Genomic DNA, 17,531 nt, shown 5'->3' on the forward strand with positions numbered 1-17,531 from the left:
TCGGGGGTTTAAGTGGAGAGAAAATGTTTTGAGAATGATGTACAAATGTGCTTTACACAATTGATGTGTGTATGGATTGGGATAACAGTTGTATGAGCCCCTAATAAAATGTTTAAAAAATATATTTGTGAGGCTCAGTGGGAATTAACTAGATAATAAACATAGGGAAAATATATATAATAACTGTTTGGAAAAAAATGACTTTCAGGCCGTAAGACCCTCAGTATGAAAAGACAGGGAGTCATGGTCAGGGTAAGAGTAGAATTATCTATCACTGGGGAGAAAAATACTGTCTTATGCATATTGTAGAATTAAACAATGAATTATAAAAACATTTTGTAAATTTAAACACTGTGTCTGGCAGTGTTTTTTTAAGTTCTTGATTAATGTATAATGTGTGCTACAAAATAATAAGATAATTCCATGTTGTAATTCATCTTAACCCCAACATTCTCTATTTGTATGCATTTTTAACAATATACATTTCTTCTGTTACCTGTGGTTTGAAATAATGCTAGCAGGTTATGTACTAGTGTCTCATAGATAAGAGTAAGTTAAAATATTGCTCCTAGGGTTTATTATAAATTAAATTTATTAAGCATGTCTCTGGAATTGGAAGATGGCTCCAGGCAAGTTCTCTCAGTAAGACGCCTGTCTTCATTTCTTTAGGGTGCCTTGTAAATAAAAACAGAAAGCGAGGGAGATAAGTGAAGCGTACCTTTTGTGCTAGAGTGAAATGCTTTTGAGGTCAAGGCTAGTACTTTTAACAAAACTCAGGTGGACATCTTCCCAAAACATTGCAACAATTTTATCAAAATAGTGCCAACACCAAACAAGAATCTTTAGGTATGGATTAAGGTTTTAAGAAAGATATGAGAAGATATTAAACATGAGCCAAGACAAGGAAAAGCATCAATCTTGGAAAGCCATGGCTGAAGTCCAGAAATTGGTAAAAAGATAGAATTACCATCAATGTAATAACTGTTGAAGTTGGGATTTCACAGTTTGACATTTTAAGAGAACATTTCAACCTCAGCAAATTTTCAGATGATAGGTGCTAAAGGGATTATGTGTTGAGCTGCTAACCACAAGGTTAGCAGTTTGAGACCACCAGCCACTCTATGGAAGAAAGATGGGCTTCCTATTTCTGTAAAGAGTTAATGGTCTTGAAAACCCAGAAGGCCTGTCTCCCCTGTCCTACAGGGTCCCCTGGAGGTAGAATAGACTCTGACGTCAGGGAGTTATAATCAGCTATCTCAACGGGCTGAGCTTTCCATACGTGTTCAAAGCAAGATTGAAGGTAGTGTAGACAATTTATGGAAAGAAACATACCCAGGCATGAGTCTTAGATTTACCAGTATAATTTAAGGAGCAAGGTTCAATCAAACAGTGGCTTAGGGGATTTAGTACCAAAAAAAGTAATCTCACTGCCACAGAGTCAATTATGACTCATAGCAACCTTGTGTAGGGTTCTGAGACCCTAAATCTTAATGGGATAGGACAGATATTTCTCTCATTGGTGTGATCTGCTCCAAATGAAAAACCCAATTCACTGTCAGCGCATTGATTCTGACCCATAGTGACCCTAGCGGACAGAGCAGATTGCCTTTGTGGACTTTGGAGACTGAAAATCTTTACGGGAGCAGACATGAGATCCTTTAGAACAGTTAAATTCACAGAGGAGAGGTCCACTCAGGAAGTTATGGCAACTGGTTATTGGAACAAAAAAATGATCATTTTCATAGATTTTGTAGAATAACACAAGGGGACTATGGGGTATTATTATGAAAATGTTTTAAGAAAATTGAAAACTTTATGAGTGAAAACAGCAAAGTTGCACAAGGGAATCTCCTTGTCCCCCATCACGACAATATACTTGCTCACTTTTTAAAAAATACCTTTATTGGAGACTCTTACATCTCTTATCACATCCCTAGATTCATCCAGTGTGTCAAGTATCTTTGCACATATGCCGCCATCATCATTTTCAAAGTATTCTCTTCCCACTTGAGCCCCTGATATCAGCTCCCCATTTCTTCCCGCTCCCTTCCTCCCTCCCTTATGAACCCTTGATAAGTTATAGATTATTATTTCCATATCTTACATCATCCTCTGTTGCCCCTCACCCACTTATCCATTATTCGTCCCCTGAGGAGGGGGTTCTAGGTTGATCCTTGATCAACCCTTTCTCCCCCCATCCTCCCCTAAACCTTCTGGTATCTCCTTGTTGGCTCTGAGGGGTTTATCTAGCCTGGATTCCCTGTGTTGTGGGCTCTTATCTGTAGTGCATGCTCTGGTCTAATCCAATTTGTAAGGTAGAATTGAGGTCATGATAGTGGGGTGAAGGAAGCACCAAAGAACTAGAGGAAAGTTGTGTGTTTCATTGGTGCTATACTGCACCCTGACTATCTCATCTCTTCCCTGTGACCCCTCTGTGAAGGGATGTCCAACTGTCTACAGATGGGCTTTGGGTCTCCACTCCATGCCGCCCCCGCTGCCCCTGTTCACATTGGGTATGATTTTGTTCTGTGTCTTAGATGTCTGATACCTAATCCCATCAACACCTCATGATCACACAGGCTGGTGTGCTTCTTCCATGTGGGCTTTGTTGCTTCTCAGCTCGATGGCTGCCTGATAGCCAGGTGGCATCAGCTTTCTTCACCACATTTGCTTATGTACCCATTTTGTTTTCAGTGATCATATCGGGATTGTTAGAACAAAGTGTTCTTGTGTTGAGGGTTAGCAAGGGCTACCATAAGAGAATTTTATTGGCAAACATTACCCTATTTTCCTAAAGTCTTGATCTTGTCCCTTCACACTTCTTTTTGTTCCCAAATTTCAAAAAACTTTTAAAAGAAAGACAATTTGAATCGTTAAAGTATGCCCCAAACTACCCTTTTAATGTATTAATTGAAGACTGCAGAATTCTTCTGGGAAGGATTGGAAAAATGGAAAAACCACCTAAATGTTGAGAACTAAATGGAAGAACTAAGTTGAGAAACAATAGCTTTACATGTTGATATTTTCATTTAATAAATATTTCTACATTTTTGTACAATGCTTTCAAAATAATCTCCTATGTTATGCATAACTACAACAATAATGAAACAAAAAAACAACTGTATGGAGTAAAGATTTATTATGCAGTATATGGAGTTGCCTTAAATTGTAATGACTTAATTGGATCTGAATTGGTATGTGGTTTTTATTCAAGAACAAAAAAATTTGCGTACTTTACATCTGTATCTGTAGATCTTGAAGTTTAAAATGAAGATAGATTCTAGATTTCACCATGGGAATACTACATGCTTACTATATATTTTCTTTTATATGGGCATATTAGTAGTATGTTAATAACTGCTTGGAGTTGTTGATCATGTTACTTTATGAATATTCGATGTACATGAAAGGTGTTGAACAAGTACTTGTTATTTATTTATTTATTTATCTTTTAAATCAATTTATTGGGGCTCATAAAATTCATCACAATACATAGCTCAATTGTGTAAAGCACATCTATACATTTGTTGCCCTCATCATTCCCAAAATTCGCTTGCCTCTTAGGTCCCCGGAGTCCGCTCATTTTCCTTCCCCCCCCTTCCCTTCCTCCTCCCCTTTCCCCCATGCATCCTTGATAATTTATAAATTATTATTATATCTTATATTACACTGCCCGGCGTCTCCCTTCACCTACCCCTCTGTTGCCCATCCCCCAGAGAGGAGGTTATATGTAGCTCCCTGTGATCAATTCCCCCTTTCTACACCCCCCTTCCCTCCTGGTATCACCACTGTCACCCCTGGTCCTGAGTGGTTCTTCTGTCCTAGATTCCCTGCATTTCCAATTCCCATTTGTACCACTGTGCATCATCTGGTCTACCCAGGTCTGCAAGGCAGAATTGGGGTCCTGGTAGTTGGGGGGAGGAAGCGTTTAAGAACTAGAGGAAGGTTGTGGGTTTCATTACTGCTATACTGAACCCTAAGTGACTCATCTCCCCACTACCCCTCTGCAAGGTATGTCCAGTTGTCTAGAGATGGGCATTAATTAAGGGGAACTGAGTGTATATATAATGGTAGTCTAATGATATCAAAGAGAATTTAAAATATTTTAATGGCATTTGCCAACACATTTAATGAAATTAGCACTCTATGATAATAGATATAAATTATAGCTATGTTTTTGTTGCTAGGTACCATTGAGTCAGTTCCAGCTCATAATGACCCTGTGAAGGAAACACTGCCCAGACCTGTGCCATCCTCCCTGTTGTTCCTATGTTGAGGGCTGTTGTAGTTACTGTCAATCCAACTTGTTGAGGACCTTCTTCCTTTTTGCTGTCCCTCTGCTTTGCCAAGCATGATGTCTTTCTCTAAGGATAGGTCTCTCCTGACAACATGTCCAAGTATGACAAAGTCTCTCCATCTTTGCCTCTAAGGAATATTCTGTCCATACTTCTTCCAAGACATATTTGTTTTTTCTTTTGTCAGTCCACAGTGCTTTCAATATTCTTTGCCAGCACCATGATTCAAATGCATCCATTATTCTAGGGCCTTCCTTATTCAATATCCAACATTTACATGTATATGAAGCGATTGAATATACCTTGCTTCAGTGAGGTACACCTTAGCACTCAAAATAGCCTCTCTACCCTTCAAAGCATTGAAGAAGTCCGCTGCAGCACATTTACCCCATGCAATGCATTCTTTGATCTTCTACTGCTGCTTTCATGAGCATTGATCGTGGATCCAAGCAAGACAAAATCCACAATAACACCATTCTTTTTGAGTTTATCATGATGTTTTCTATTGGTTCAATTGTGAAGATTTTGATTTTGTTTACATTGGCTTGTAATCCATGCTGAAAGCAATGATCCTTGGTTTTCATCAACAAGTGCTTCTAGTCTTCCTCACTTTCAGCAAGCAAGATTGTGTCATCTGTATATTCCAGGTCGTTAATAAGTCTTCCTCACATGCCGATGCAGCATTTTTCTTCATATAATCCAGTTTCTCTAATAATTTGTTCAGCATAGTGAGAGCATAAAACCTTAACACAGACCCTTCCTGATTTTAAACCATTCATGTTCCTTCCCACCATCACCACCCCACACCCCTGTCACACACAACTGCTTCTTTTTCCATGTAGAATTCCTATACTTTGAGCATTCTGTTGGGTCAGCTATCTTTGGAATGGGTACAGACATGGATCTCATCCAGTCAGTTGGCCAAGTAGCTGTCTTCCAAATTTCCTGGAAAGTGAGTTATTCTAATGTATCAGCTTGTTGACACATCTCAGTTGGTCTTCCATCCATTCCTGGAGCTTTTTTTTTTTTGGCTAATGCTTTTAGTGCAAGCTGACATTGTTTTGTTAGTACCATTGGTTCTGGCTCATAGGTTATCTCTTGCACTGTTTGAATGTCGACTAGTTCTTTTTGGGTACAGTGATTCTGTGTATTCTTTCCAACTTATTTTAATGTCTTCTGTACCATTCAGTGTTTTGCCCAGAACATTCAGCATTTCAATTCAAGGCTTGACTTTTTCAGTTTAAGATATACTGAGAGTGTTTTCTTTTTAATACTTTGTCTTTCTTACCTGCCCTTTGAAATAATTTGTTTAGCTCTTTTACTTCATCTTTTTTTTTTTCCTTCCCATTTGCCCTGGTTGCTTAGTGGTTATGCATTGGGATGTGATCTGAATGATAAGCAGTTTGAAACCACAAGCTGCTTCTGGGGGAAAAGACTGGGTTTTCTACTCCCATAATGAGTTAAGCCTTTGAGACTCACAGGTGCAGTTCTACTCTGTCCTGTGGGGTTGCTGTGAGTGGGCATCAGAGTAGATGGCAGTGAGAGAGAGTGAGAAAAAGAGAGACAGATTCTAGGTAAGAGCAACTTTCAGTCTCTTCTAACATCTACTTTGATCTTTTCGTTTTCCCCCCTGTCTTTTTAATGACCTTTTGCTTTCTTCATGCATGAGTCATGATGTCATCCACAGCTCATCGGGTCTTCTGTTGTTGGTGTTCAATGTGTCAAATTTGTTCTTGAAATTGAGGTAGGAGAGATCAAGGTCATATTTTGGTTCTTATAGACTTCTTTATTAATTTTTTTAAACTTCAACCTGATCTTACATAAGAGCAATTGCTTGTCTACTTCACGGTCTGTCCTTGCTTAGTTTTAACTGCTGATATTGAGCTTTTCCATGTTTCTTCCCATAGATGTAATTCATTTGGTTTCTGTGTATTCCATCCGGAGAAGTCTACATTTTCAGTCACCTTTTATTTTGTTAATAAAAGTTATGTTCATTGAAGAAGTATTTAGTTGTGCAAAATTCTTTCCTGAACTTCATTTCTATTCACCGAGATAATATTTTCAAATTACTTTTCCTTCCACTTTATTTCCAACTTTTATTTTCCAGTTTCCAATGATGATCAGTGCATAATCATTATGTTTAATTAATTCCATACTGAAGATGTTGCTAGAATTCTTCAATTTCTGTAACACTGGTTTTTGTAGTTGGTATGTACATTTGAATAATAGTTGTATTTAATGGATTCCTTCTATGCTGATAGATATTATCCAATGACATACTGCATTGTACTTCAAGATAGAACTCAAAATGTTATTTTACATAATGAATGCCATGCCATCCTCCTGAGTCTGTTATTCTTGCATAATAACACATATGATTTTTCTCATTCAAAATGGCAATGCCAGTCCATTTCATCTTATGAATTCCTAGAATATTGATCTTTGGTTTCAGTTTGTATTTAAAAACTTTGTCTCACAAATATTGAATAACTGTATTACAAGATTTCAATTTTGAATTTCAATGTTTAATCTCATATATATTACATATGAATTTAAACAGAGTATTTCTATTACCCATTCTTGAATTTAAAACAAACAAATAAAAACCAAGTAAATAAAATATACTGTGTAGCAGGAAAGGCAGGGAAATAAAACCAAAACCAATTTTCTTCTTATTTTGTACCACTTTATAGCAACATCATGTAGTTTTTATTCAGATTTTAAAAACTAAAATATACAAAATTTGAGTTGAATGGCAGTTTTTATTGCCAGCAAAAATGAAGTCTGTTTTGCACAGCTGTGTTTAAGAGAATGGTATTGTTTATAATGGAATGTTTTAGATATTCAAAGCATTTTGGCAGTTTAATAGAAATGTTGTCTTTGAAAAGTTTACACACTGTTTGAAAATAATTATTGATGTAAAGTAAATTCTAATTATCAAAATAGTCAGTCATTTGTGGGGTTTTTTCGAATACATTTTAAAAGCCTCTTTTAACAACCAGGTGTATGAAATTACCTATGATCTCAATAAGTCATTATGGTAATATGTGTGCACATTCCAATCAGATGGGACTTTTAAAATAAAATAATAAACCATGTCCGAAAAGAAAAGTCTCTTAAAGACTTTGGAAATCTAAAACCTTAATTGCTCAACAGAAAGAAAATCTGTATTTTTTTCTCTTACACTTCCCATATCTAACTCCTTTTATGTTGTGTTGTCCTTTATATGTTTAAGCTATCGATGAATTCTATGTAATTAAGTCACCTACACTAGAAAATAGTTATGTTAATTTGTGTGTGTAAACACAGTTTTTGTTTGATTTTTAATGATTTTACTAGAAAGGAAATATCTGCATCTCTAAAAGCAAGCCCTTCAAAAGCATAATTGATTTTTCCCTTTGATTCTGTTTCTGTGGGGAAACCAACCTAAAGTAACAATCTTTGTTGATGCTTGCTCAGATCAGGTGGACCAAAACAGCAGGAAGTGCCTCTGACAGATTCCAAGACTCGAGTGTCTTCAACGAGACTCTGAGGATCACAAATATTCAGCGACACCAAGGAGGCCGGTATTACTGTAAAGCAGAGAATGGCTTGGGGTCCCCAGCGATAAAGTCCATCAGAGTGGATGTCTACTGTAAGTAAATGGCCTAGAGGCTGCTACAGATTTCTTCTTCTGCTCGTCTACAGTTGCACATCTAGTTTCAGTTGTTAAAGCTCTTAAGTAAAACGACGGTTATTCCTTGAATTAGAGTTCTTACTTGTTTTAGTGAAATGGCATTCTTTAGAAACGTTCGTCAATACTGTGATAAAATAATGCATGCCCTTTATATACCATTTTAGAACCATATTAACAAAGAAGAAATGTTAATCTCACCAGTGATTTTTAATATTTCACAGTGCCTATAGAGACAAAGTGACCTCTGTTACATGTTTCAAAGGCTTATCCAGTATGTGTTCAGGTTGTGATTTTTGCTGCTTGGTACCACTGAGTCGACCTTGGCACTTCAGGAGAACTTCGCTGTACAGACACTTCATGTACAACACAAGGCAGCATGGCCCAGTCTTGTGCCTCCTGCAGAATTGTTCACTTGTAAGCCCATCGTGGCAGTTGGTGTGTCAATCCATCTGGTGAAGGCTCTTCGTTTTTTGCTGACCTTCTAGTTAAGGTTACTCTGTGTAAATATAACTATTCATGTTTAATTTAATTGCATCATGTAACTGGATCTGTAGGGATAGGCTTGTGAATGGAGAAACTGTCTGTGTAGACTCTGGTTTTGACCTCTCTGAAGAGAATGTAATTGGAACCAATGCTAGACAATGGATGCAACATATAAAGTGTGTGTTGATTTATTTTTCATCTTAATATGAATTTTTCACTTTTTGTCCTTAGCTGACTTCTTTCAAACAGTTTTATAATGAACATCTTCTTGCTATCCTCGTTTCTGCAAAAAGAAAAGAAAACAAACAGCTACATCAGTCTGGTCTTTTGAACAGGTTTATCTATCATTCATATCTTTTGTCAAACTTGTATTCTTTAGTTTTTAACTCTTTAAGATCCCCCCCTTAAGTACTTCAGGTCTTAATAATTACAAAAAAAGTCCTAACTTTCTACTTACTTGCCTTTCTTTCCCCTTTCTTTACCTTCAGTGAAGTCCTTGGGCCAGGATAATGGTTTAGGACTCATCTTAGAAAAAACAAAACCCTATTGATCTACTTCTGAAAAATTAGCAGTTTAAAACTCTAAGGAGCAAAGTGCTCTGACAGAGTTGGCCTGATCTTGAGTTGGAACAGACTAGAAGGCAACTGGTTTTGCAATTTTTATTTCAACGAATGACAATGAATAGTTACTTGAGATTCTATCTGGTCTATGTGTCAATCCATAAAGATGAATTATATTTATTTAGGACACTGGTAAACAGAGAAGAGGGCGGTTTTCCTGTTTGCCTTCTACCTTCACTTGTGTTTGTTTGTTTGTTTGTTTGTTTTTTAAATGACAAGAGTTAGTTCATGCTCTTCTCTCTTCGTCCTCTTATAGCTTCACAGATAACCATGCGGAGCCCTGGTGATGCAGTGGTTACACATTGGGCTGCGAGCCACAGGGCAGGTAGTTCGAAACCACCGGGAGCTCCTTGGGAGCAAGACTAGGCTTTCTATTCCCCTGTACAGTTACTGTCTCAGAAACCCGCCGGGGGTCACGATGAGCCAACATTGTCATGTCAGGCGTGACCCAGGTCCCTTCATCTTCTGTGCCATTCTCTGCCTGTCTTCATGCTTGCACAGTTGGCCTTATCCCACGCCTTTTTCAACCACAGCATAAACTCTGGCCTTTGTTCGCCTGGCCAAAATTTCCCAATACATGTATTATTTTTCCATATTTTTAGAAATTTGTTAATATTTCAAGTTAAATATAATAAACTCTATGATGTAACTTTCTAAGTACATATCTATGCTAATTTTATTGTTCTGATTTTAGACATGAAGTCTTCAAATTAATGTCTTCCATGTTTTAAAGATTGAAAGGCTACAGATGATATTATTTTTTGTATTTTGTTTTGTTTGGGGTAACTTTTGTTGACAAAACCTATTTTGAACTAGTAAAAACTAGTCAGTATCTTTACTTAATTTATATGAATAATCATATGTTTTAATCAAGAAATAATGTGTTTGATTATGTAGGATAGCTACAGGTCCTGCTGCAGTGCATTCTATATTACATGGTACATGTGATTGTCACCAAGAGTCACAATTGCCTTGGAAGTCACTGACATCATTTTCAAATCTGAAATATTTAGAGCACATTCTCTGAAGGTTTTGCATGGCTACAATAGATTTGTTAGCAACTTTTTAAAACTTGGCTCACTGTCTTGAAATTAAACTTATAAAGGAAGGAAACTCCTATTTGTAGATTTCTTAATGTTCCCTTTCCTCCTCACTATAAACCAGGGTGTCAAACTGGTGACCCATTGGGCTGCTTGAAGCCTCCAAGGTAATTTTCAGAGCCCACAATGCTCTGAAATAAAATGTAACGAGGGAATTAAGTGTACAGTATTGCTTCAATCTCTCCTAAGCACTATTTTCTTCATAACAATTTTTTTCTATTTTCATTTTAACTATAGACCAAGCAAAACTCACTGCCATCAAATTGATTCCAATTCATAGCAACCCTCTACGGGGTTTCCAGGACTATACATCTTTATGGGAGGAGGCAATCTCGTCTCTCTCCCCAGAGTACCTGGGGACTTTGACCCACCAACTTTGTCATAAGTAGCCCAACGCCGAGCCCACAGGGCCACCAGTGCTCCTTTACTTAGAGATTATCAAATACTTTTCTGAATTGTAGAGATTATCTTATACTGTAAGAGATTATCAAATACTTTTCTTACGGTAGAGATTATCAAATACTTTTCTGAATTGTAACCTCTGATCACTGTCTGCTGAAATCCTGTTAATCTCCACTCTCTGCTGTGTCTTGTTCTCTTAGTTCACAGTGTACACATTGCATCGCTCTTCCCTCCAGTGGTCCTAAGCCACGGTAGCCTTTGAAGGCTTGAGTTCTCTTCCATGCAGCCATGGCTGAAGGAATTAGTGTTAGATACCTTCCCCTTGACTCCCTGCTAGGTGGTTCCCACACAGTCTAGATTTAGATAATACAAGTATTTTGTCTTATTTTAAGTGAAATGACCCTGTGATGCATATATCTTTTATTAAAGTGGCTAGCTCTTTTAGACAGCTGTCAAAAATAATATTATTTGAGACAATCCAATTACTAAAGAGTCTATATTCTGAATAGATGTTACATCACCGATATAAACTAGCCCAGGAATGTCATACTTTCAAGTCTAGGGCTTAGTTTATTTTTATGGATATTCAGATATGTCTAGTGACCACTAGGGTTATATGAAGAAGCCACATATTTAAAATATAACATTTGTTGAAGAGTAGAGTTTTATGGCTTAGGTATAATTTCTCTACACAAATTTTTATAATTTAAAAGTGACTACAGTGTTAAAATTTGACAACGCTGGTGTCTGAATTTGGAATAAAATACTTAAGATTAATTAGTGCTTAGAATTTTATTTGAGAGTTTACTGCCCGATTGAATAGTTCTTCATTTATTTTAAACCATAAGCAAGTTAGCAACTTTAATTCAGGAACTTTTGCATTCGTTATTTTAGGAACTGTTAAACACACAGAACATTGTTCGCTGTTTGGAGCAATGGTGCTGGATCCATCAGCTTCACTGTAGATTTTTCCTTCTTATACTCTACTTATCCCAAATGTGGAGCCTTCATCACCATTGGTAGAACATGGAGTAGAGGATGGGGTGAAGGGAGACATCGGACAGGGCAAGATATGACAAAATAATAATTTATAAATTATCAAGAGTTCATGAGGGAGTCGGGAACGGGAAGGGAGGGGGAAAATGAGGAGCTGATGCCAGGGGCTTAGGTGAAAAGCAAATGTTTTGAGAATGATGAGGGCAGTGAAAGTACAAATATACTTTACACAATTGATGTATGTATGGATTGTGATAAGAGTTGTATGAGCCCCTAATAAAACGATTTAACAAATACAAAGACATCTGCAGCAAGACATATTTTAACACTGAATTGAAGTAGATAATTAGTTACATTTAACAAAAATCCCAAAGAATAGTTGAGGTAAGAACAAGTCTTAGATCACTTGGGTAGACTGTCTTTATAAACTGTTCCACTATTCCAAGAGTCTTAGAAAGTTTGAAAAAAAAAAAAAGAAAGTTTGATAATAGTGAAGATACATATCTCTCATTAAACTTCATCTTCTAATCCTATGGTTACACATTATGGAAAATTAATGTTCTACCCCATGTAATTTTAATAAGGAAATTCCATTTCAGAGGAGAAACTTGAGACATGTAAAATGAGGTGATTTTTGTTAGATATTTTGAAGTATTGGTGGATTGAAACATTTTGATCATTTGGGCAATGTTTATTAATCTGCACCAGTGACTTCTTCCTACATATTTTATAAAATATCTTACGGTATAAAAATTGAGCTGCATAAATTTTATACAGGAACTACCAAATGCATTTTTTCACAATTCCTATCAAGAATATAATTTGCTCTGTAATATTATTTTGAACAATCATATCATAAATATATGCCTAGAAATAGATGATTATTGACTTTAGTTTAAAAAAATTTATTTAATCAGTTTATTAGGGGCTCATACAACTCTTATCACAATCCATACATACATCAATTGTGTAAAGCGCATTTGTACATTCATTGCCCTCATCATTCTCAAAACATTTGCTCTACACTTAAGCCCCCGGCATCAGGTCCTCATCAGGTCCCTTCCCTCCCCCCTCCCCCCTCTCTCATGAGCCCTTGATCATTTATAAATCATTATTTTGCCACTTCTTGCCCTGTCTGATGTCTTCCTTCACCCACTTTTCTGTTGTTCGTCCCCCAGGGAGGAGGTCACATATAGATCCTTGTAATCCGTTCCCTCTTTCCAACCCACTCTCCCTTTACCCTCCCAGTATCGCCACTCACACCACTGGTCCCAAAGGGCTCATCTGCCCTGGATTCCCTGGGTTTGCAGTTCCTATCTGTACCAGTGTACATCCTCTGGTCTAGCCAGACTTGCAAGGTCAAATTCGGATCATGATAGTGGGTGCGGGGAAGAAGCATTTAGGAACTAGAGGAAAGTTGTATTTTTTATAGTTGCTGCATCACATCCTGACTAAAACGTATTCTAAGAGTCATATGAGACAGAATTCCATATACAATACTGTTCATAGATACGCTTTCTGTCAGCTTTGCTGGACCAGGATTCTCAGTGCTTGAGCAGCTAGGGCCTAGTATTCCCCCATGATGAGATCTAACAATATTATCAACTCTATGTTGTTGGCAACAAAATAGTTATGAGGGTTAAGAGGAGTGTAGACTCATAACTAAGGTCACAGTCCTACTGCAATTGAGAGGAAGTTTCCTCGGGAATGTGGCCTACTCCTCTTTAAGCAGACTTTGTAGGAAAGCTTGTCTCTTCTTGCTGGTCTGGATTCCGCATTTGTCTCATTGACCTCTGGTTTTTTGACTTGAGCCAATGGCCTGCCATACTGCCCACTGACCCTGGGAGCTACTGGCCCTCTCTTTTTTGCCTATTGACCTGGATTAATTTAACACTGCAGCCATAAGCCTGACTGGCTGAGCTTAGAGTCATCAGATGCTGCTTCCACTAGCCTGTAACCTTCTGATTTCTGGGTTTGTCCACCTGCTTCCTAATTCATCATCTCACCAGCCACATGGGTCAGGAAAAGCTACTTACTATATGTAGCATAGACCTGACTGGACTGGATTTATCCACTACTAAATCTGAGCAAACCACTTCTTGATACTAATTTTTTAAATTTATATTTACATACAAGAATCACTGGTTTTGTTTCTCTTAAAAAATCCCAGTTAAACCCATGTGTATTTGGAATCTGGTAGTCACATAATCATATCCATTTAATTTTTCTCCCAAACTTGTTCCAATAACTTTATGAATATTTCTGATCGAAAGTTAGTAAATTGAAATTCTTCTGTTACAGGCATACAGTCTGAAAACAACAGTCTGAAAACAAACAGCCCTGTATTTTAGCAACATACATAGAATTAGTTCTTCTTAACCGTGCTATTTTAAACATGTACATTCTTCATGATTCCCTCTTGAAGTCATCATGATAAAACAGCAGTAATGGACTAGACCAACAATAACAACATAAAAACATATTTATGATGATAAAAAGAATAGAAAAGTCCAACAAGGTCTGAAGTAAAAACAATAATAACAAGGAATGATAACTATTTAGCAGATAGAATACAAAAAAAAGTTCAGTTGAAGAAGCTCAAAGAGCTCCAACACTGGGGACATCAGTTACCTCTTATGTCGAAGGCATCATTTATTCTAAAAACAGAGAAATCAATTGAAAGCCTATAGAAAAATAGTTGTACACACTGATTCTTTTCCACATTGCAAACAGCCCACCTCCTCCCAAATTCTCAGTCACTACCAGAAATTTCAAATTTATTTTTGTGAGATGTTGAAATAGAGGAAGTTAAATCTAGAAACCTGGTCATCTAAATGAAGAGGCAGCAATATTGTACTAAAACCAGCGATATTAAAGGAAAGTTTACATATAATCACAGTCCCTTTTCACTTTTGACTGCGAAAATGTTGGTGATCAGTATTATGCAATCTGTGCAGGAGATTGAAACATTCCTCTCTCAGAAAGCTAACCAGCCCATTAAATAAAACCTTCATAATCTTCACAGTTGGGTGCTGTGGTTAAACAACAGTATGCTCACCTTGAAGTCTATCATTAATAAAGAGCTTCCAGTACAACCAGATGTTTGAGATAATCTTCAGACAATAAAATGAGTAACAAAAATAAAGGAAAGTGGGAGCAGAAGAATGTAGGAAATAAACCTGATGTACGAAAGAGACTAAAAATAAAACCATATACTTACTGATATTTATAATTAACACTCTGTGAAAATAGTGCATTCATCCAACAGTAGCAGGAAGGTATATTAAATAAATTTTAGAGAACTCAAAGGTCTCTTTGATGTTAAGATATCAATAGAGAGGCTAGAAGATGAATTTGTTGAAATTTATAACAAAACTAAATCCAAGTTGTACAACATAGTAAAAAGAATTTAAAATTAGAGAATTAGTCCAATTGATGTAATGTTAGAATAATAATCCAAAGTGAAAAAATAGAGGCAAAGAAATTTCTTTTTCAAAAATTTAGGAAAAATTTCCAATAAGATTGGCTATATCATATTTGGAAATGTCTCGTTTAGAGAGGGTCTACTGGTTGCAGTTTCAAAATTCTTTTAGGTTAATCTGTGTTATCATTTCATTCACACTATTTTTTGTTAGACGCCATGAAGTTGGCCTGACTTACAGTAGCCCTATGTCCAACAAAGAACCTTTGCCTAAGTCCATGCCACTCTCATATGCGTTGATACACTGGCGCCCACAGCTGTAGCCACCGCGTCAGCATCAGTTCATTTGTTCTCTGATGCTCTACTTTAGCAAGAATGATGTTTCTCTCCGTTGAATGGCTCCTGTCAGTTGCATGTTCAAGATATGTGAGATAGAGTCTTGCCATCCTCACTTCAAAGGAACCTTCTGGCTGTATTTCTCCCCAAACACATGTTTATTCTTTCGTTCTTTCATACAGATGTACAGCCTTGAACATCTTATGGAACCGTTCTAGTCTGCTCTGTAAGGTCACCAGGACTTTCAAATTGAGTTCAAGGACAACGGGTTCAGTTTGTTTTGGTTTAGGTTTCTGACTTCAGAGCCTCATGTATTTTACCAGGACCTATGAAATATGCATAGATATCTTAAGACACATATTATCATTCAGGTAGAGTAAAATAACAGTTCCTTTAGAGTTCTTTACAGGATAGGTTTTAAGTAACGAGATGGGCAAGCCATTGATAGTTAAATTCTGTGATCAATTTAGTAAAAGGCCTATCACGGAGTGTAAGCAAAGTGTTTTATGTATTAGTGACAATGTTAGTGAGTTTTCGAAAGACAGGAAAACTTAATTTGAAAGATGGGCTCATAGATTGCGTTTAACTTTCTAACCTCAGATTTTTAGCCTGTATGATTGATAATTATCCACTTTTGTATGATACAATATAAAGACATTATCACTTTAGGACACTCAATTACTGATGAGAGTGAAAATTCTTGAAATACTGATATTTCTTCCTTTATTCTTTGTAGAAAATGTTTTATGGCCTGCCCTCCAAAATCCATCACTTTGAAACAGAGTGTATTCCATGTAAAGGGAAAGAAAGTGGGTTTATTAAACTTTGCAGTTCTCACACCGCATATATTCTGAGACTATGTTCACATAATTCTTTCACTTATTCTCTGCCATGCCTGTGTTGATCACAGGGTAATAGAGGTTATACAACTTTAAAGGTTAAGATTTGATTAAAACTTATTTTTAATTCAAAAGAAATTAGATTTAGAGGCATTAGCTTAATAAGTTTTCATGTGTGCAGACACTGTTCACACATGAGACAAATCTTTTTCAATATCTATTATATGTTTTGTAAGCGTTCTTATTTCTGAAACTTATCCCTTGCTTTAATTTCATTTAGGTAGGTTGCTCTATTTCAGTATATTAAGAACAAGTAGGGATATTATTCCCTTGTCTTTTTGATTTTTGCTTTGTTACATTTTCATCTGAGAATTAGTGCAAGTTAAGATGACATGTCGTCAATTTGTTCCCCAAATACAATTTACTTGTATTACAAAGAATTACAAACTGAATATTTAAATTGATTGACAATGATTTATTTTCATTTTTTATTGGTCCTATCAACATGATTTCCTGGAAGGAAAGTTTAGGAAAAGGCTAGGAGATCTCATGGGAATTCTGGTTGTATGGTCAACCCTAAAAGAACATTAATGCCTTTTTAAAAGTCAATAACACTAAACTTAATTTCTTTCCCATCACTACTTCTGCTGCAATTTCATTCTGAAGTTTGAAATGTCTTTAAGTTGCTAGATTTATTAATTTCAACACTTATTAAAATGAACTGAAATGCCATAGTGGTTACCTTATTAGTCAATTATAAGACAATATATTATAATTTTGTCTATACTGTAGAAAAAGACTGCTTGATTATCATGGTTATTTACTCTTGGCACACAAAGCCAATCTAATTCCCAGTGTTAATGATACTAATAAAATAATTTAGCAAAAAAAGTTTGCAATTAAATACACCCTACACTTAGCATACAGAATCCTACAATCCCAAGTCAAAGGCTATCACAATGTAATGTTGGTCCTTGCACTGTAAGATATGAGCATATCGATAAGGACTGTGGAGCTCTTGGTCCAGTTGTGCTTGAGGTTCCATGAGACAATTGCTAATAGCAGCAGATACTGTAAACTACATAGTTCTACTAGCAAGCCAATCACAAATCTTGAATGTGCCTATCCCGTTTTTGTGTGACATTTGTTAGTGTATTTCTATTTAATAAGGGTATTGGCTTCCTGTAAATTCTATTATACTGACCCCAGATTTATTGCTTCCATTTTACTTTATTGTTATTTATAAGAAATCTTTTCAAAACATTGTACCTTATTTGAAACTATTTTAACAAGCTTAATTTTATCAATTTAACCCCCAAATTTTAGAATACATAGATATGAGCAGATTTTATATAAATAAATA

General features: G+C 36.3%; 1 protein-coding gene across 1 annotated transcript in view; it reads left to right on the forward strand.

Annotated features, from left to right (window-relative positions):
- The window catches only part of MDGA2 (MAM domain containing glycosylphosphatidylinositol anchor 2), a 1,014,104-nt gene that overhangs the window by 522,826 nt on the left and 473,747 nt on the right, over window positions 1-17,531 (forward strand). Inside the window, exon 3 of the mRNA XM_004698562.3 lies at window positions 7,755-7,929. Coding sequence (XP_004698619.1) covers window positions 7,755-7,929 — 175 coding nt within the window. The remainder of the gene's footprint in view (window positions 1-7,754; window positions 7,930-17,531) is intronic.

Source organism: Echinops telfairi, unplaced genomic scaffold, assembly GCF_000313985.2.
Source record: "Echinops telfairi isolate 266 unplaced genomic scaffold, ASM31398v2 ScPeMD7_18;HRSCAF=68, whole genome shotgun sequence".
NCBI classification, from domain to species: Eukaryota; Metazoa; Chordata; class Mammalia; order Afrosoricida; family Tenrecidae; genus Echinops; species Echinops telfairi.